This window comes from Myotis lucifugus, unplaced genomic scaffold (assembly GCF_000147115.1).
Source record: "Myotis lucifugus unplaced genomic scaffold, Myoluc2.0 scaffold_48, whole genome shotgun sequence".
Classification (NCBI taxonomy): Eukaryota; Metazoa; Chordata; class Mammalia; order Chiroptera; family Vespertilionidae; genus Myotis; species Myotis lucifugus.
In genome coordinates this window covers 1,479,586-1,501,960 of record NW_005871096.1, presented here as the reverse complement: position 1 = coordinate 1,501,960, position 22,375 = coordinate 1,479,586, and the positions used below count along the sequence as shown (strand labels likewise).

At 37.3% G+C, this 22,375-nt stretch overlaps 1 protein-coding gene across 2 annotated transcripts; it reads right to left on the bottom strand.

The window, feature by feature from the left end:
• Window positions 1-7,280: 7,280 nt before the first annotated feature.
• GNPDA2 (glucosamine-6-phosphate deaminase 2) lies at window positions 7,281-21,552 on the bottom strand. 2 transcript variants are annotated; one of them, XM_023753610.1, is made up of 5 exons: window positions 21,398-21,552; window positions 17,840-17,941; window positions 16,180-16,362; window positions 8,653-8,837; window positions 7,281-7,572 (listed from the first exon to the last, which is right to left on the bottom strand). In XM_023753610.1, exons 1-5 carry the CDS (start codon window positions 21,519-21,521, stop codon window positions 7,366-7,368), a joined length of 801 nt encoding a protein of 266 aa, XP_023609378.1. In that variant the 5' UTR covers window positions 21,522-21,552; the 3' UTR covers window positions 7,281-7,365. The 2 variants fall into 2 exon arrangements, with proteins under 2 accessions (XP_023609378.1, XP_023609379.1); XM_023753611.1 differs by lacking the exon at window positions 17,840-17,941.
• Between the last annotated feature and the right edge of the window lie 823 nt (window positions 21,553-22,375).

Genomic DNA, 22,375 nt, shown 5'->3' with positions numbered 1-22,375 from the left:
GAAAAAAAGCACAGTTCTAATTTTTTAAATTTTGAACTATACATTAGAAAACAAAATATTTTATAAATATATAGGTTTCCATCTGATATAAAATACAAATAGAGACATTTCAAAATGTTTAGTTTTAGCTACCTACTAAATACCAATTTATAATATTTATGAATCTAGAACTAGAATTTGTACAAGTTCTTTTGGAGTAACCAGAAGTAGGAGCAGTTCGTGTGTTCAGAGCTTCGGTATGACAAAATGAGATTTTTAATACTGACTTGGTTAATACATGTTAGTTACATGTAAGTTTTGAGTTCAATCCTTGCTCATTTCTTTTACCAGACTCCAATGAAGGGCTCAGAACTCTGTTTCCTAAGGCAGCTTTAATTCCTCAGTAGAATACTGTATATCCATTAATCTGGCAAATTAATTTCCACTGTTTTGACATGTATATTTACAATAGGAGTTGATTACAAGCCACACCAAGGAGGGTTAGCTAAAACAATACAGAAGAGAACCTATATTAAATACTAATTTCCAAGTAGGTTTAAATTTCATCTTAAATTGGTGTGCTTGTAAATTATTCTTCTTAAAGCTTCTTGGGAAATATCTCCCAGTTATTAATGTCTTAATACACACATACTGTATATCTTTGGGGGAAACAAAAAAAATTGTCCCAATTAGTGAGTGAACTAAAGATTTTATATTTTGGAAGTTAAAGGAATGAATTAAATTTTTCAATTAAGAACAAAGGCTGGGCAAAGGGTCTCAATACAGTTTTCTCAGGAAATGGTATTATTGGGTTGGGGAGACAGGGTACTACTTGGTTAGTAAGTAGCTGGACCTTGTTCAAAAAGATGCAAAAGCACTCTAAAGTGTAAACGGTGAGGATGACCTGCTTTTAAGAAATAAGCAAAGACAGGAACATGCAAAGAACACTGAAGTGTTCGTGCAGTAGGGGAAAAACCAGAAGCGAAGAGTCTTAAAAGGAGAGAAGACAGAAAACTCATTAGTTCATCTCAAGATGACAGACTGCTAACTGCTCAACAGCCTACTTCAGTGTCTAATCAGCAGATTAAATTTAACAAGGTCCAGACCCATTTGCTCCCTTCCAAACCATTTCTTTGCAAGTCTCGATATATGGTGTTATATTTCAATGAGCTGTTAAAGCCAGACCACTACAATATAGTTTTTCTTTTTTAAATTCAGCAGCAAGACCAGTTTGCACTACATATGCTCCTTGACCTATGATGACGTTATTCCTCATTAAACTCATAAGTTGAAAATATTTTAAATTGAAAATGCACTTAAACTACCCCAGAGGATGGGTTGTTTACCCTCATGATCACATGGCAGACTGGGCTGCCCTACATCACAAGAGTATTTTACTGAGTACAAGTAGCCCAGAACAAGATCAGAACTCAAGGTACAGTTTCTCCTGAATGCCTATCACTCTTCTTGCACCATTAAGTCAAAGTGAAGGGCTGTCTGTACTTTTAAAATAGATCCCCAACTAGAGGTCCGATGCACAAAATTCATGTAGGGGGCAGGAGGGTCCCTCAGCCCGGCCTGTGCCATCCTGCAATCCGGGACCCCTCGCTCCTAACTGACCGCCTGCTCGCTTACCGCTTGGCTCGCCGCTCCTTGGTGCTGCCGTGGAAGCAGGAGAGGCTCCTGCCATGGCTGCTGTGCTCGCCAGCTGTGAGCCTGGGTTCTGGCTGAGTGGTGCTCCCACTGTGGGAGCGCACAGACCACCAGGGGGCAGCTCCTGCATTGAGCATTGGCCCCCTGGTGATCAGTGTGCATCATAGCAACCAGTCATTCTGGTCATTCCACTGTTATGGTCACTGGGCTTTTGAGGCCTGGTGCATGAAATTTGTGCAGGGGAATTGGTCCCTCAGCCCAGCCTGCACCCTCTCTAATCCAGGACCTCTCAGACATCCCTCTCGCAATCTGGGACCACTGGCTCCTAACCGCTTGCCTGCCTGCCTGATCGCTCCTAACCACCTCTGCCTGCCGGCCTGATGTCCCTAACTATTCTTCTGCCAATCTGATTGCCCCTAACCGCCTCTGCCTACCGGGCTGATCACCCCCTAACTGCTACCCTGCTGGCCTGATCGCCCCCTAACTGCTCCCTGGCCAGTCTGATAGCCCCTAATTGCCCCCCCCTTGCCAGCCTGATGGCCCCTAACTGCCCTCCCCTGCCAACCTGATCGTCCCTAACTGCCCTCCCCTGCCAACCTGATGGCCCCTAACTGCCTTCTCCTGCTGGCCTGATTGCCCCTAACCGCCTCTGCCTCGGCCCCCCACCACCATGGCTTTGTCCAGAAGGATGTCCGGTCTAATTAGCATATTACCCTTTTATTAGTATAGATTAGCCACAGTTCATCTCCCCACTACTACCCTAGTTGAAGCCACTCTTCAAATCTAAATCAGTTACTTACAATTCCCTACTTTGACTCATTTACCCCATCCCATAATAGTTTCTGCACAGTAGGCAACCTAGCCTTTTTAAAACAGAAACTGGATTATACCATTTCCCTATTTAAAATTCTCCAATTGCTCTGACCACTTGCAAAATAAATTAGATTTTATTCTGTTGTCTTTACCCATCTGACCTCATGTCCTCTCACTTTCCCACTTTTATGCTATACTCATCCCTAGGTTTGTTGCTGTTACCCTAGAAAAGCTAAACTTGGTTCTAGTGCAAGATTTGTATACTTGATTCAGCCTGGAATGCTCTTCTCCTTAAGTGAAGTATGACTGTCTCCCTTTTGTTTATTAGGTCTTAGCCTAAAGGTCAACTTAAAATATTCATGCCACTTCACTTTCTTAAAGGCAGTTTTCATTCTTAGAAAATAGGATTTTCTACCATATTTCCAACTAGAAACTAGGTCCAGGACCATATATTCACTGCCTTAAGTCCTGGGCCTATAAAGGTCATTGCACATAGTGAAAAGTACAATAAACATTTATTTTTAAAAGTCTATGAAGGCCCTGGCTGGTGTGGCTCAGTTGGGCATCTTTCTGTGCACCAAAACATTGTGGATTCCATTCCCAGTCAGGGCACATGCCTAGGTTGTGGGCTCAATCTCCAGTAGAGGGCAAGTAGGAGGCAGCCAACAATTGATGTTATGATCTCACATGGATGTTTTTCCCTCTCCTTTCCTGTCTAAAAATCAAAATCAGTAAACTGCTCTTTAAAAAAAATAATAAGAAATATGCTCAGGCCCTAGCTGGTTTAGCTTGGTGGATAGAGCGTCAGCCTGTGGACTGAAGGGTTCCAGGTTCTATTTTGGTCAGGGGCATGTACCTTGGTTGTGGGCACATCCCCAATGGGGGATGTACAGGAGGCAGCTGATCGATGTTTCTCTCTCATCGATGTTTCTAACTATCTCCCTCTCTGTAAAAAATCAATAAAATATATTTTTTTAAAAATATGCTCAGCTGGCGTGGTTCAGTGGTTGAACACTGACCTATGAACCAGTTCAATGCCTGGGTTGTGGGCTTGATGCCGAGTTTGGATCGTGCAGGAGGCAGCCGATCAATGATTCTCTCTCATCATTGATGCTTTCTCTCTTCCCTTCCTCTCTGAAATCAATAAAAATATATTTTAAAAAATAATAAAAAAGAAAAATTCTGAAGGTTTAGTGAGATGGTGATAATTAGCTTTTTTAAATGTAAAATCAAGATGGAACAAAAAAAGTTCATGATAATGTCTTAAAAACGTACGTTACCTCAAGCACATAAAACATTATTTTAAAAAGTAAAAATAAATTAAGCACTAAACTGTTTTCCTATGATATACTTTTATCTTTCAAAAGGTATATATTAAAATAAACTTTACTGATGATTCTTACTATTTAAAGGTATTAATCTACATTTTCTTCAGGAGCTAAATAATCAAAACCCTTTAAGATTCCTGGTGATGGCAGAAGAAAGGGTAGTGATGTGAATGCGATTTGAAGAATTAGAGATAACTGTAGGATTCATACCCTCCAGTATATATTGAAGTGATACAATAAGTCAATGAGGATAAGGCAAATATAAATTAGTTATTATATGTCTACGTTCATGAATAACAATTATTCTACCCTACATCAAAACACCTATTGTAAGATGAGGTCTATATACAGTCCAGAAAAGTATCTCAATTCCACTTTCCTCCATATTGAGGAGGCATCCTGACAGAGCTGATATCCTGAACCTCTTCAGCTATGTACAGCTCCAAGGGGAAATAAGAGTGTCCTCAAAGAGGCAAGGCAGCAATTTTCTCATCAACAGTTGTACACTTCAACATGTTTCAGAAAAGCTTAGAATCTGGATAGTGAACTGAAAGAACTAAATACATACAATCATGTACTTCTGTTTTAAATTATCTTTCACATATGTCTAGACCTTTTTGGAAGCAATATAATTTAAACCATACCATAGCCAGAGCTTACTCTTCTTTAAGGCACTGTAACAGTGGACTGAAGCCTAGACTGTAGATAAGTCTGATTTCAGTTACCCAGCTCACCCACATATGAGCTGTGTGACTCTGGTAAGTGATTTAACGAGTACCCACTTCACAGAATTGTGAGAGATAAACCAATTAAGTGTAATGTGATTAGAATAGCACCTGGTCATCTAGGTATGGCTGTTATTAAATACTTCACTAAAATGTAAAAACTTTCTGAAAACCAAATTGACACAACCAGACAAGTAAAGGGGTTTATCTGGGGATTGCTGGTACTAGAAAAATGGCAATGTTAAATGAATCTCCTTAAAACTGTCATTAAAATCTGTGGATAATCTATTAACTTTTTCAAGTAATCTCACATTTGTGATGAAATCTGAAGGATTACATGGAACTATATGGTAAGACTCTATCCAAGAGCTCAGTTTTATTCACAACTCATCACAGATATTCTCTGCTTTTATTTGTCAAACTAGAGGCCCGGTACATGAACTTTGTGCACGGGTAGGGTCCCTAGGCCTGGCCAGCGATCAGGGTCGATCGGGGCCTGCCTTTCCCCGGCTGCCTGCTTCCGTTGTTCTGCGCTGCCCTCTGGTGGTCAGCACACGTCATAGCGAGCGGGTGAACTCCCCCTTCAGTTTATTTGATATACTTATAGCTTGGTAAAAAACTAATAATTTGCCGAAACCGGTTTGGCTCAGTGGATAGAGCGTCGGACTGCGGACTGAAGGGTCCCGGGTTCGATTCCGGTCAAGGGCATGTACCTGGGTTGCGGGCACATCCCCAGTGGGAGATGTGCAGGAGGTGGCTGATTGATGTTTCTCTCTCATCGGCTGATTGATGTTTCTCTCTCATCGATGTTTCTAACTCTCTCTCTCTCCCTTCCTCTCTGTAAAAAAACAATAAAATATATTTTTAAAAAAAACAAAAAAAAAACTAATAATTTACCTGATAAAAAAATAAATGACTGGAAATAATCTAAGTGTTTCACACTAAGGAAATAATTAAGTAAATTATGATATGTCTACTTGACTATTATACAGCCACTAGAGGCCTGGTGCATGAAATTAGTGCAGGGTAGGGTCCCTAGGCCTGGCCTCCCTACCGCCTCCTTCCCTCGCTCCCTCAGCGCCCCACCGCCGCCGCCGCTGGTTGCCCAACATGTTTGTCCAACATGCACCCCCCCCCGGTGGTCAGCGCACATCATAGTGAGCGACCAAACTCCTGCTCTCCTGGTTGAACTCCCGAGCAGATAATTTGCATATTAGTCTTATATATACATAGATTAGAAATACTTCTGAAGAATTTTTAGTAAAATACAAAAACTTTCATAACACATAAGTGCAAATTACAAAACTATATCCACATGATCAAACTTTAGTTTTAAAAACTAGACTATTTTAACTGTTTGCCAAACTTTTATTTGTGCCACCTTCCAGATTTTTGACATATTCAGACATTTACATGAACTATAAGTTATGAGTTTCCTTTAAATTGACTTAAAAACTTTTAAGTTAATTCATTATATTTCATGAATATGAAATACTGAACTATTAGACTGTTACAATTATTTTATGTACCACTAAGAAAAAAAATGCTACTAGATAAACTGTGATATGATACCAATTTTAAATACATTCCAATATGGGCAAGATAAAAGTGAAAAAAGTGTATCTAGGAAGCAGTAAAATATGGTAACTTCTTTAACCTTGATATCCATGAAATACTGGTTTGATTGGTGCAGTATAAATTTTTTAATACATGTTAAATAAACACAGTTACTAGAGTAAAAATATAAAGTTTATATTCACATACTACATACTTTATGGATAATTCACCTACATGTATGACCAATTACATAATATTTTCATATCAGCTATATAAATACAGCTACTTTATAAAGAGTACCTATTTATCCCTAGCTGCTTTGGCTCAGTGGATAGAACGTCGGCTTGTGGACTGAAGGGTCTCAGGTTCGATTCTCGTCCAGGGCACATGCCCCGGTTGTGGGCTTGATTCCCAATAGGGGGTATACAGGAGACAGCGGATCAATGATTCTCGCTTCTCATTGATGTTTCTCTCTCTCCCTCTCCCTTCCTCTCTGAAATCAATTTAAAAAAAAAAAGAGTACCTATTTATAGAGCTTTTTTATGTGTGTGTATTTATATATGGAGTTGGAAAAGCAGGGAATGGCTTCTTAACAGTGTACTCAAAATTTCCCTGGAAAATCTCTATAATTATTACATCAAGCATATGTGCGTTTATAAATATAACCTGGTATGGTAAGGTTTAAGAAATCCTGAACTAGACTGCAGGAAGAAACAAGAGGAAAATACACATGCAGAGGTCTGAGCAATCAAGCTCCTGCTAACTTGTGGAGTTTATGCCATACTGTTTAATACTTAACCATTATAACTTTAATATGAATGAGCAATCAAGCTCCTGCTAACTTGTGGAGTTTATGCCATACTGTTTAATACTTAACCATTATAACTTTAATATGAAAGAGTAATTTGTTTGAAATTGTAAAAATTAAATGAGATAGTGGGCAACCCATCTTACTTGCTGATTAGATTCTAAACATAGCCTGGGGAGGGAGGTGAGACAGATAAATAAAAATCAGAAAGCACACGTATTTCCTTTGATTTAATTTTGTATATTCAATATGAAAGTAACATTTTTATTAAATTTTGGATTTTAAGAAAAATTTATTGAAAATATAGATTGAAGAGATTCTCTTCATAGAAAAAAATAGTAAACTATCTGAAAGCTATTACATGATGTGAGATATTCTTTGAATATCATTTCTATTCCTTGGAAGAACTGGCTACTGGGTCAGCACATGCCAGTTTTTAATAGGCCACAGTGTAACTCTACAATCACATTAAATTTCAGTAGTCATCTACAACAGCACATTCTCACATTCTGCTTATGAAATGTAAATGCTCACCTTTAAAATATTTCACAGTTTTAACTCTTAATTCTAAGGTAGCATCTTCATCACACACAAAAATAGTTCGGGGGTGCTGCTGGAAAGCTGAAACAGTCCACATGTGATTGACTCCTTCCTCTATTGCTTTGTAGAGAGCAAATGCCTTGTGGGCGCCTGTTATGAGGATCATGACCTGAAAAATCATGAACATTACTGTTAATTCTTAAAATATCCCACATGACTGAGAGGCTCTATTTTTCTTTTTAAACAAAGACTTTAGCACCAATATTCTTCGGAGGGTAAAATAAAAATAAACAGCTCCATATTTCTTCATAGTACAAGGTACTTCTATAAAGTAACAGGCAAGCACAAAGTATATCTCCTGGTAAAATAACATCTTGTTATAAAATATTATTGAATATATCTTAATGCCTATGATTATTAACATTAAATACTGATGAGCATATAAGGCTTATGTGCAGAAAATCTGGAAGAAAACAAAAGGGCTGTTTTACAAAAGCAGAATTACAGGTCAACGAAGAATTGATATAACCAGGAATGATATACCAAATTGTTCTAGTCCAGATAAGCAATAAATATTACTTTGAAAAACTAATCTAGAGCAAGAAGCCTGAAGACTGTTTCATTGTACATGTGCTATCTAAAGGTGTCTTGAAAGAAAACCAGGTTTAAAGTCAGAGAAAGACAAGTACCATGTGATTTCACTCATATGTGGAATCTAATGAACAAAATGAACTAAAAAGCAAGTTACAGACAAACTCATAGATAAAAGAGGCTGACAGCTGTTGGGGGCCAGGGGATGCTGGGGAGGGAGTTGAGTAGGGAGGGTGGAGGGATAGAGCCAAAGAAGAGAAAAATATTCATGGGCATGAATAACAGTGTAGTGACTGCCAGGGGGGAAGGAGGGTAGGAAAGGTGGAAGAGGGTAGAGGGAGGATAAATGGGGATGGAAGGAGACTGGACTGGGGGTGGTGAATACACAATGCAGTGTATAGATGATGTGTTGTAGAATTGTGCACCTGAAACCTGTATAATTTTGTTAACCAGTGTCACCCCCATAAATTCAATAAAAAGGAAAAAGAATTTAGTTGAATTCCAAATATGGCAATGAGACTGACAGAAGTTATTGAATGCTAGATAACAGTAAAAATGTGGACAGAATGCAACCAAAATATCACTAAATTGACACCATAATTCCTTCAGTATCTATTGATATCAAAGAAAAAAACATTAAAGAACGTTTAATTCTTACCTCTCTAGCATCCATCACTGTCCCCACACCAACTGTTAGAGCCATAGTTGGCACCTTTGATAAATCTCCATCAAAATATTTAGCATTTGCCAATATGGTGTCCATTGCTAGGGTCTTTAATCTTGTCCTTGATACTAAACTGGATCCTGGCTCATTGAAAGCGATATGACCATCTGGACCAATTCCTTTCAAAAGAAATACACACAGACACACACATAAAGATAAGTAAATAAGGCTCTCAAAATTAAAAAGCCTTTAAAACCAAGAAACAGTTATAATCACACCTACCTTGTTTATTTGATAGCTGAATTTCTAATGCTGCATTAAAATATTTGTTCCTGTATTTGATTCAAAAACTTTAAATGTTTTTCATATGCTTAGCAATAAACTAGCATGATTCCAATAACAGTAAAATTAAGTATCCTATATAATAGAGGTAATATGCAAATTGACCCTCATGCCCTTGCGTCATCAAAAGATGGCTGCCCCCACATCATCACAACATGGCTGCCTCCATGTTGTCACAACATGGCCGGCAGGGGAAGGCAGGGGGGGGCGACCAGGCCTGCAGGGGAGGGCAGTTGGGGGTGATCGGGCTGGCAGGGGAGCAGTTAGGTGTCAATCAGGCCGGCAGGGGAGCAGTTAGGGGGTGATCAGGATGACAAGCAGAAGCGGTTAGGGGCAATCAGGCAGGCAGGCAGGCGAGCAGTTAGGAGCCAACAGTCCTGGATAGTGAGAGGGATGTCCGACTGCTGGGATTGGGCCTAAACCGGCAGTCGGACATCCCCCGAGGGGTCCCAGATTGAAGAGGGTGCAGGCTGGGCTGAGGGACACCCCCCCCCCAGTGCACAAATTTCGTGCACAGGGCCTCTAGTCTATATATAAAAGCATAATATGCAAATTGACTGGACAGCAGAACGACCGGTTGGCTATGACACGCACTGACCATCGGGGCAGGTGCTCAACGCAGGAGCTGCCCTCAGCCCACAGGCCCCAATCGCCCAATGGGGAATGGGGAACTGAGGATGGGTGGTGGTGGATGCGGGCAGCGCCAGAGCCCCCATCACCCTGCCGAATCAGGTCTAAACCAGCAGTCGGACATCCCTCTCCCAATCCAGGACCACTGGCTCCTAACTGCTCGCCTGCCTCCCTGATCACCCCCAACCCCTCTGCCTGCCTGCCTGATCGCCCCTAACAGCCTCTGCCTCGGCCCCCACAGCTTGGTCCAGAAGGACGTCCGGAATGACGTCTGGAAGGTTGTTTGGCTGTCCTGTCTAATTAGCATATTATGCTTTTATTATTATAGATAACAATATTTATAAAGTACTTCACGTGCATAATCTCAACAACATATATTTAATAATTATGTGAGACAGATTAGGCATACCTATTTCCCTCATCTCTCTACCTTTTTTTAAGCTCAAAAGGAAACTCAAAAGGAAATGCTGAAGGATAATATATGACCTATTCAAAGTAACAATTTAGTAACTAATGAGAAGATTCAAATCTAAATGTTCTGATTCCTACCCAAGTGGTCTTTATACTCATACTTTAACTTGTTTGGTTCTAGTCTAGATGGGGCAATTAACTCCACCTTCTCCTCTCTGTAGTATAGTTTCCTCACTTACAAAAGTTCTAGACCAGACAAGATATTATCTAGGGCAGTTTTCCTCAAACTTTTTATTACTGTAACCTCTTGTAAGACATAATCCGATGCTGTAATCTAGTACACAGATACACAATACACACATAAATATAACTAAAACAAAAACTGCATGAAACAATACCCTTCCTAGGAGCCATACAAGTTACTTTGGATAACATTCCATTTCTTTCACAAAACACAACAGGGAAATACTACATGTGACTGACTATACTGCTTTCATGACTTAATAGTGGGTGACAACCACAACTTGAAAATACTGTTTCAAGGAGATCTACTGCCAGCTCTAATTCTAGGATTGTCTCTAAAATTTAGGGAAAAATGACATTCCTTATTTAAAGAAAATTGGAAGTATATCTGTTTATAAAATCAAGAATATTTCTATGAAATAATAAATCAATTTTCATTTACATGTACTAGTCAGATTTCTGGCATCCTCAATCAAAAATTAAACCCACCAGTTCTCTGAGCCAAAATATCCGTTACATTTATAATCTGCACACTTAATGATAGATATGAGTGTTTTACTGACTTTTAACACACAATTCTGACAAAGTAAAATATGACAAAGAATAACCTGGTTTTGAAGGAAGAAAAAAGAAATGAAAACCTTGGAAAGCACATGATACTACTACCAAAGCATAAAGTAGGAATTTTTAATGTGGAGAAATAAAGGCAGACCTACATGAGGTTAATATGTATGGACTGTTTTCACTAATAAGTACGTATCTGCTTTTAAACACAAGTTTTAAATTATAGATACACATGTCTCTCTAGATTGTAAAACTGTTCTGTTTCATCTCTTAAGTATACATCTGCCCAAATATTTATATTTCTCTAAATATGTATAAAGTGGAAAGGATGGAACCAAGAAAATAAGAAGTTCCAGGAAAAATAGGAAGTCCTCCAGGATCAACACTAGTGGTCTCACTGGCGGTTTGGGTCATACAAATGTGTACAGCAAAACTGAAATGATCAGCAATTGTTCATGATGGAAAGGGGTCAATACATTCCTTTACTGACCATGAATAACTATCAGAAATTGAACTTCCTAATATAAAATTGTATTTTTTTAAATGTTCATAATGTTTTACAAAGCTTTATAAAACTTTCTTAAAAGTAATCATGAAATCTAAAAACCATGGCTAATTCTTATTCAGTTTTTAAATTGAAACTAAACTATCAAAACCTTTATGAAACATCTCTAAAACCTCCATCTGGATTGTACAGGGTGAAGCAAAAGGAGGTTTACAGTTATTTGTATGGAAAATCATACAATAATTCACTAATACAAGAATAAACTGTTTTACATAGAACTGTAAACCTACTTTTGTCCCATCTTGTGTATCTTTTTTGTGCTCTTATGGTTCTATAAGGTAGATTGTAAACTTCATGAGAGTAAAAACTTCATCTTCTTCATTACTGTATCCTTACCATGTAGAACAAGGCACACAGGAGGCTGGATAAATGAGTGGATGGTTGCTATTCTTTGATATGCTCAGTTTCTCCCTCCTTCTTCTGCCCTGCTCTGCTCCCCACAACAGGGGCTAGAACAATCATAATACTTATACGTCTTACGCAGAATGATTATGGTCTAGGGATAAGTGGATGTCCCAACCTGAAACAACTGGACCTTCTCTCCAGAAAATCTGCACCTTGACCAGGGACACAGAAAGAAACAAGGCATGTAGAGCTGAGGCATTTGCTGAAAGCACTGCAGGTGAGTGTTGATGAGTTCCTGCTTCGGAGATCCGAGGCTCCTGGTTCTGGTTCTTCCAAAGACTTGGGTTTTTGGGTTGTTGTTTTTTACAACTCTTCTATCCAGGCTAGAATCATTTTAATTAATTCACTTTTGGTCCCAGTAGATTATGTTTCTTGCAAACTAAAGTATCTAATCACGTAACCAAAGTGTTAAGGTTTTCTCCACTGTCTTCTTTTTTTCTTTTTAAAAACAAATCATCTTAAGATGATTTTAAAGTTCATAATGGCTTTGGAGTGTGTTTATAAAATTCCATGTTTGTGTATTTTATTGCAGGAGTGTGTCAGGGATGGCATGATATACCATATTTTTTCTCTCAACACTTTTGTCATCAGATGAAAAATGAGAACTTCTGAGAGTACATTTCCTCCTTTTTCTTTTCTTCAGAGGAAGGGGAACGGGAACTCCTGCTGCATTCCCCAGGAGTGAGCAATGTGGGTTAAAATACTTAAACTCCCCATTTTGGCCTCAAGCCCAACCTGCAATCTCTAATCCAACTTTACCTTTAATAAAGCGGGTATTTTGATCCCATTTGGCTCAGTTCTTAGTGTTTTTATTAAACAAACCCTGGAACAAAAGAAGGGTTAGTGGTAAGATCCAGATACCAAGTCTCATCTTGAAAATCCAATGATAACAAACCTAGATCAACAAAGGTAAAAAATCAAATGAGATTCTTTCATGAGTACACATCCAATAATAGGGTATCCCAAACAGTAGAAAGTTCAAAGAAAATGCAATAAGCTAACTCTTCATTCCCTATACAGAGAGTAACCATGTCCTCTGGATGGTAAATATAGACTCTCAGACTCTGGATCATCACATGATTACAAATGAAGATGTTAATGCAGCGGTTCTCAACCTGTGGGTCGCGACCCCTTTGACGGTCGAATGACCCTTTCACAGGGTCGACTAAGACCATCCTGCATATCAGATATTTACATTACGGTTCATAACAGTAGCAACATTACAGTTATGAAGTAGCAACGAAAATAATTTTATGGTTGGGTCACAACATGAGGAACTGTTTTTAAAGGGCCAGAAGGTTGAGAACCACTGTGTTAATGGAAGAGGCAGGAAAATCCTCTTAAATTTTTTTGTGGAGGGAGAATTACTACAGAAAACTTAAGATAAAAATCGGTTAAAAAAACAAAGTTATTTTCACTAGTAAAAGTCAGTGATAAATAATTATAATTTATGCACCATTTGTTTCAATGGTTCAGGTGGCGTATAGTGAGGAAATGCACCAAAAAAATTGAGCTAAAAGCAAATGAGAAGTGACTCAAAGCTATGGGGAAAGAAGAAAGTTGTACTAGAAATCTTTAATAAGGGAGATTCAGCCTTAAATATTATATTAAGCTATAGATGCTTTCTGGAAAGAGATCTTACCAGTTTTTCCCCCCAGTAAATTCCTGGCATTGAGTCCCTAAGGGATTTGCTACCTGGATCCTTTGCAAATTCAATGAATAGGAAAAAAAGTCCTCAATGAAAAAGTTAAAAAAAAAAAAAAAGAAAGAAATTCTTCATGCATTAAATAATGAATCTCTAATAACGACATGCCTTTTTGTATAACAGTAGATGAGTGAAAATTTCTTGATATAACTAAGATAAACAGTTTAGGTATATTATATTACAGTAATTCTACTAGATTTGGTATGGATTTTAGGAAATCTAAAGAACACATGCGTAGTGCACTCCTTAAACGTTCTCAAGTGCCTATTGCCTTAGTCTCGATACTGGCAGGTACAAACAGTAATTATCTCAGAATTGAGACACATGGACAAACGTGGAGTGCAAATGTTTTCCAGGAATGTTGAGGTAATATTAGCAAATTTAATTTAACACACAGATAACCTTTTTAAAAAATATATATTTGTATTGATTTCAGAGAGGAAGAGAGAGGGAGATAGAAACATCAATGATAAGAGAATCATTGATCGGCTGCCTCCTGCACGCCCCCTACTGGGGATCGAGCCTGCAGCCTGGGTATGTGCCCTTGACTGGAATCAAACCTGGAAACCTTCAGTCCCCAGGCCAACGCTCTATCCACTGAGCAAAATGGGCTAGGGCCACACAGATAACTTTTCTACTCTGAAAAGCAAAATAGTCTAACTTGGGATTATTGCTCAAATAAAAGCCATTCTATCTACACAAGAAAGTAACTGATATTGGTTCTGCTAGGCAGAGATAAAAATAGGTTTGTCTCAGTGGATAAAATGTTGGCCTGTGAACCTAAGGGTCCCGGGTTCAATTCTGGTCAAGGGCATGTAACTCGGTTGCAGGCTCCTTCCCCAGCTCGGGCCCTGGTCAGGGCACATGTAAGAGGCAACCAATCTATGTGTTTCTCTCACATCCAATATTTCTCTCTGTCTTTCCCTCTCCCACTCTCTCTAAAAACCAATGGAAAAATAACCTCAGGTGAGGATTTTAAAAAATTCCATAAAAAGAGACAATTTTAATCTTTCTGGATACCTTTATAGGCAATTCAGTAAAAAGGCAGGGAATTTAGTAAATTATGGAACAATTATTTCAGCATCCCCCAGTTCAGAGAGAGAAGACTGAACTAACACTTAATGGAATATCAACTATATACCAACCACTGTGCAAGGCATTTTATACATGTTTTAACAGTTAATTCTCACAAATTATGCAACTGTTAATATTAATACTGTTTTACAAATGACTTAGTTATTCTGAACTGCAATTAACTTATCAAGGTCATACAGATAAGTGGCCAAAACAGGATGCAAATTTATTTCTGACTATAAAACCCAATTTTCCCTAAGGACAACTAACCACCTCAACCATACTTGGCCACCTCAACCATAAATTAACCTCATACAGCTCCACTGAAAATCTAATTTGTGTACTTTTCAGCAGTCTTCTAATAAATTAATTATAAGATAAATCCAGAGTACTTAATTTAGAACTTTAGTATGTTTAGTTGAATACTAAAGAATCTGCCAAAAAACCATTTTAGTTTCAGTGTAGTTAATGGTATTCCTATGTTACATACTATTTTAATGGTAATGAATTAGCTGTCTCATGCTCATATTGATGACAGAAAACTATGTTGTCATTACAAAGGAAGAAACTCTTCCACCTATTTTTAATGATAATTATGCACAAACATATACACACATATAAATTTCAAGAGGAATTTCATCAATTCAACATTTACTCACTTTGTAATTTATTAAGATAACTTGAGGCCTGGTGCACGATCCTGGTTGGGGGATTGGGCCGAAACCGGCAGTCTGACATCTCCCAAGGGGTCCTGGATTGCAAAAGGGCACAGGCCAGGCCAAGGGACCCCACGGGTGCACCAATCTGTGCATCGGGCCAGTTTCAGCCCAATCCCCACAGGCCAGGCCGAGGGACCCCACTGGTGCACGAATCCGTGCACTGGGCCTCTAGTATGCATATAAGATCTGTCGTTATTCTCTTCCCGCCCTTCCCCCTCCCCCCTTCCTTCCAAGATTCACCAGTCTGTTCCATGTTTCCATGCCTGTGCATTGAGCATCTACCCCCTCGTGGTCAGTATGCATCATGTGAACGGTTGAACGGCCGCTTAGGCTTTTATATATATAGATTATACTGCTTAATTCATATTAACTAAAGGCTGCTGATAAATAAAATCTTACATCATCCTTAATTGATTTCTTAGTGAGATAAAGTAATTTAAGTTACTAGTACAGAAATGCTAAAATGCACCTGTTCCACATGCAAACTTTTAGAGATTTAACCCTGTAATTTGATAAGAAAACTGGGTTGCAATGAAAGAAATAGGATAAGAATACCATTTAGAAAAAGAAGCACATCACTTGTTTCGTCAGATGTAGTATACTGTTAATTCTGAAGAGGTAATTAGAAGAATTTGGCAGGGATTGGGACCTATTTCTCAGGATGTAATTTAAACAATTTCAAATTGCAAACTTAAGATTATTTTTTGGTGAAAATAAAGTAAAATAGAAATCAGTAGCTGAATAAATGTGTATTATAGACAAAGTTGTTCTTTACACCTACACAATGGTAAGATTTATTTTTTTAATTCATAGCACCTAACTGAAATATTAACAAATGATTAATGACAAAATGCTTTACATACCTCCAACAAAAAGATCAATTCCTCCAGCTTCTTTTATTTTATCTTCAAATGCATCACATTCTGCTTGTAAATCTGCAGCATTCCCATCAAGGATATGAGCATTATTAGGATCTATATCAATATGCTTAAAAAAGTTATTCCACATGTAAGAATGGTAGCTTTCAGGATGCTGTCTGGGAAGTCCTAAATATAAAGATAATAAATAAAAATGTAATCATTTTCAGAAATAAATCTAAAATCTACTTTTCTGATTAAGCTCTAAATTCGACTTAAAATACATAATCTTTCTATACCATATTCAATTTTAAAGCATTTTTATGTGGAAAATATGCTAGGCATTATTTTAACCACTGTACATACATTTGTTAAATCAATTAATTTGTATATCTATGGAAATATTATCACTCCCATTTTACAGATGAACAACAGAAGCACAGAAAAGTTAAATAACTTTCTTAAAGTCACATAGCTCACAGAAGAGCTGGAATTCAAACACGGAAGTCTACTTCATGTGCATTTAGCCATTATACTCCATTTCTCAAATATGTAAATTTAAAATATATTTTTATTGATTTCAGAGAGGAAGGGAAAGGGGAGAGATAGAAACATTAATGATGAGATAGAATTATTGACTGGCTGCCTCCTGCTTGCCCACACTGGAGATCGAGCCTGCAACCTGGGCATGTGCTCTTGACCAGAATCAAACCTGGGACCCTTTAGTCCACAGGCTGACACTCTATCCACTGAGCCAAACCAGCGAGGGCTCAAATATGTAAAATTTTAACTAATGGAATTGATTTATGTGTTAATATCAACATTAATTAATTAACCATACACCTAAAATGTTGGTCCATGTTCCTCCTGTATTCTTTTTATATGCCTGCAAAGTACATTGAATCACAACAGTTCTTTGGCTATCACTTAGGCTACCATTAAAAGTATTTTATTATATTTAAACTAGAGGCCCGGTGCTTAGGCCCGCTCCCCGGGGGGTGGGCCTAAGTGGGCAGGTGAACATCCCCCAAAAAGTCCTTAGTGCTGCCACAGAGGCCTGAGAGGCTCCAGCCATCGCTGCTGCACTCACCAGCCATGAGCCAGGCTTCTGGCTGAGTGGTGCTCCCCATGGGAGCACACTGACCACTAGGGGGCAGCTCCTGCATTATATGCATCACAGATCTTTCTAGTGAAGCAAGTTAACAGTCAATAAATTATAAAAGCATTATAGCTACAAATATAAATAGCTTTACACTTAGAAAATCTTTATTTTACTAACTTTTACATACATGTTACTTTATTCCTCAAAAGACTGGTTTTAACTTTGCTTTAAGGAAAAATACAAAAGAGAATGAGAAATATGAAGAGATTAGATCAAAGTTATAAGACTGGTACACTGCAAAGCCCAAGATGAATACAGATCTTCTGATTTCTAGTCCCATATTCCTTCTACTATATTGTGCTGTTATCGCAAAAATAGAGTTTTTTTTATAATAAACTCCCAACCTCATCACAAGGCTATACATTATATTCTAGAAATATATTCATACTATATTAAAAACAAAATTTCAAATAATATATTAAATATTCTCAAAATATAGTCATTTTATTTAATATATACTATATATGACATATACAAGTAATACATTCAAATAATATAGCTTACCTACATATTCATCCATGTTAAAGGTCTTCACATATTTAAAAGAAAGGAATCCATTCTTGTGATATTCTATTAATTTTTTATAACATCCTAATGGTGTACTCCCTAAAATAGATAAAATATACACTTTCTAACATAACATAAAAATCTAATTTAAATATTTACAATAACTTTACCCTATATTTCTTATTTATCAGGCAAACAATTATTATTTTCAATGTGTATCCAATTAAAATATGTTGAATTAGTCTCTTTTCAAGGTACTTTGAAATTTTACTAAACTAGAATTTGCTGATAAAGTTGGAAATCTGTCAATGAAAACTATAGTTCTGAAAATTATTCTTGAGTTGTTAGGTATTTGGAATTAATGTTGTATGTTCCAAGATTAGAAACTTTTAGAGAACACATTTGAATCTTTTAACTTAATTTACCTTTGGAGAAAAAAAGTTGAGAGGATTTGTAGCATAAATGATACATAAATGGATCAAGTATTGATCAAGTATTGCAATCAAAAGGAAAATGAAAGATAAATTTAAATATTGTCCCTACTTTCAAAATAGACTCTGAAACTGGCCAGGATTGAGTAAGGAACCTTAGCCTTTAAGTTTTTAACTGGAGCTCCTGTTTCTCATTTGTTATCATGCGTTAGCTTCAGTATCTATCAACTAAATGTATAATGTAAAATGACTTCTAAGAAATGGGATCTTGGCTTTGGGCACTTCATCTGAATTCCTGATTTAATTTATAAATGTAATTCTTTCACATGTTTTATAAAATTAAGAGATAGTCCTGTAAGATATGGTACAATAAAGATAAATGAATTTAGCCACTTGAGGATGGCTTCCCGTTTCTGAATCTGCTCTAGTTTGTCATCTCAACTACTAACTGGGAGATTAGATTGCCTGCATTCTTAGAGCAAGCATCTTGGTCCTCCCATCATCACAAAACAAAACACCTGCACACAACATTCCTACTGACGTGGCAGGCAGACATATGATAGAACTCTCTGCAAATATACATACACACATACACACACACACACACACACACACACACACACACATTCTAGAATAGTAAAAAGACTGTCTCTCAGTTGAGATGACAATAACAGAAGTGCCTATAAATAATAATTATGATATAGACAGATTCAGAGAACAGAAGACTATTAGATTTTCTTAAAGTTAAGCATACATATTGTTTTAAAATGCAATTAATAATTTAAAATTTATGTGGTCAAATTTTACAATTCCTTCTCAAAGATTTATAGCCTACTAATATAAAACCTGACTAAAAAATGAATGAATATGTTTTTTCTTTTTCCTTCTAAAAGCATACATATTCTATCTTTCATTGTTAAGGGAATAGTTATAGAAATCCCTCCTTAATTTAAGGATATATAAATAAAAAGGTGAAAAGTTGTCACAATGGTAATAACAAAAAACATACATTTTCTATGTTTTAATCAAAGTGGCTGAAAGATATGGTACAGGGTGTATTGATGAAATAAAATTCATTTTATTATTTGCTTTACTCATTTACTAACATAACTTTTAGCAAGTGCTTACTATAATTCTGATAAAACAAAGATTAAGACTACTTCTATCTTAACCCGGTTGGTGTTGTCAATGGTTGAGCATCTACCCATGAACCAAGAAGTCACTGGTTTGATTCCAGGTCAGGGCATATGCCTGGATTGCGGGTTCAATCCCAGTAGGGGCCATGCAGAAGGCAACCTATCGATGATGTTTCTCTCATTGATGTTTCTATCTCTCTATCCCTCTCCCTTCCACTCTCTCTAAAAAATAAAAAACATTTTTTTAAAAAAAGACTATTTCTATCCTAGAAGAACTAAAAAGGGATAGACAAGTACAAAATAACCGTAACACAAGGCAAAATATTATAAATAACCTATAAGAAACCCAGAGAACTATAGTAAAGCCAAGACTATAGTCTTGCTTGTTGGAGGAAAGATCAGAGAAAATGGCATTTCAACTGAGTCTTGAAGGAGTAGCATTCCAACAGTGGAAGATGGGGTAAGTTGTAATTGAGAATTAACAAAAAAGATGGGGGAGGAGTTTCAGAGATGACATTTGTATGCCTACCATGTGCTAGATGCAATGCTAGTGTTTTCATACATTAACTCATGCAAATCTCACAACCTTGGGACGTTGGCATTATCTTTCCCATTATGAAGAGGAAAGAATTGGGTCAAAATGATTAAAGATTTTGCCAAATATCACCTGGCGGTGAAGCCAGAGATTCAAGAGACTCTGGTTCCAGAGTTTTCATTATATAACATGAGTGAAAATAAAGTCAGCACATTCAAGACTATTCTTTGAACTAAGAGCAGACTAATTTGCCGGTCACGATTCAGTGTAGGGGAATGGTGGAAATAAGTCAGGAAAGTAGGTCAGGCCCACAGCATACAGGCCCTTAAATATCAAACTTGCTAAAAATCACTTCAATAAATACATATTGAGCAGAAATTATGCTTCCTTAGGGGATAATTACAATACATCGTGTTACTTGCAATTACAGAAATGTATGTTCAAATTTCAAAAACACAGGGGCTGGGGCAGATGTATTAGTAGGTAGGTATACTACCCAAAATAAAGTGCAAGTTGTATATCTAAATACACAAAAATATGTTTAGCACTGTTGGCATTTATGACTCTGAAGCCTTTTGGCCCTCACACTCAAATTACTGTTTATTTCTGTATCATAATTAAGACAGAGTAATTGAGTTAGCTAGCCTGAATGTAGCCCAGGTTTACAATATGAACACTGATACAAAAGCCATGGTTCAACCACTGGGGCTCAGATATCAAAACTGCAATGGCTGAGGGGCCCAGCACTGGTGTGTACAAATTTAGAAAATCTCTCTCTGCCATTCTCATCAAGATCTACTGCACTGGACCAAAAAACAAAAAGCAAAACAACAGACAAAAAAAAAAAAAAAATCAACTTGGTGAGCTAAAGGGTAACTTTCATAGAAATTATGCAAGTGGGAAATATATTATGATTGTATCTTTTATGTAGTTGGCATGTATGGGGGGGAGCAGGAAGAGAATATACTGTCTAAATAAAACACACTTAAGGAACTTTATTTAGTATTTACAGTATACAAGGACTTGCGCAAGCATGCTTATTTGAGCCCCGAAACAGATGGTAAATTGTTATTATCCTTATCTTTCTATAAGGTAAGGAAATCGAGGCTTAGGGATATAGAGCAAATGCCTTGCAGTAACCAAGAAAGTAGCAGCTCTGATTCCAAGTCCAATACTCTCTCCTTGGGAAGTCTATAATATCAAATAGAGTGTCACAAGATCAATGTCACTGCTTGGTTATTTTTAAAGAAAACCTTAACAGAGAACTAAATCCAATAAAATATGTAACAAATGCTTGTTTATCCTGCCATGAAAATATACCAATATGCAATTTTTATAATACTTATATAATAGAAAGAAAATAAACACAGATTCAGTTAAACATATTGTAGTAAAGGAAACCCTTCAATCTCATAACCTAAGTTTCTAAAATGGGGGGGAAATGGTGTATTACCTGTTGGTAAACCCAGTGTAAAATATCTGTCCTTTCCAGGTTTGAACTGAATGATGCGATTACAGATGTATTTGGCTGCCCATTCACTAGCCAAGTCATAGTTATCAAGAATTACAAGCCTCATTATGGTGATGCACAGCTTCCAGGACAAGTTCAAATCTAGAAAATCCATTTAGAACACTTTAATTTACAGACACTTAAATAGACGTGCAACATACTGATGACTTCAAAAAAGACATTACTTAAGAAAGACATGTATTATACAAATACAATCTGTACTTTCTTTTCTATTTTCTATCACCATTAATCCCCTCTATGCCCTCTTCCACCTCCACCACCTTCACTCCAACCCAGCCCTATCTCCGACCCCCTAGAACAGTGATGGCGAACCTTTTGAGCTCGGCGTGTCAGCATTTTGAAAAACCCTAACTTAACTCTGGTGCCGTGTCACATATAGAAATTTTTTGATATTTGCAACCATAGTAAAACAAAGACTTATATTTTTGATATTTATTTTATATATTTAAATGCCATTTAACAAAGAAAAATCAACCAAAAAAATGAGTTCGCGAGTCACCTCTGACACGCATGTCAGGTTCGCCATCACTGCCCTAGAATCACCACACTGTTGTCCATATCCATGAGTTCTCTTTTTAGCTCACCCCCTCCCCCAAAACACTGACCCCCTTCCCCCAGAGCTGTCTGCTTGCTCTCTATGAGTCTGTCTCTGTTTTGCTTGGTAGTTGTTTGTTCATTGTTGCAGATATGAACAAAATTATATGGTATTTGCTTTCTTTGACTGGCTTATTTCACTTAGCATAATGTATAATGTTCTCCAGGTCCATCTATGCTGTGGTACATTTACTAGTACAATCTGTACTTTTAAAATAATAATAATAGCTGTTCTCTTTTGAACAGACCTTGGTTTCTGGGCAATGGGCTAGGTTCGTGGTTGGCAAAGTGCGGCTCTTCGGCCCC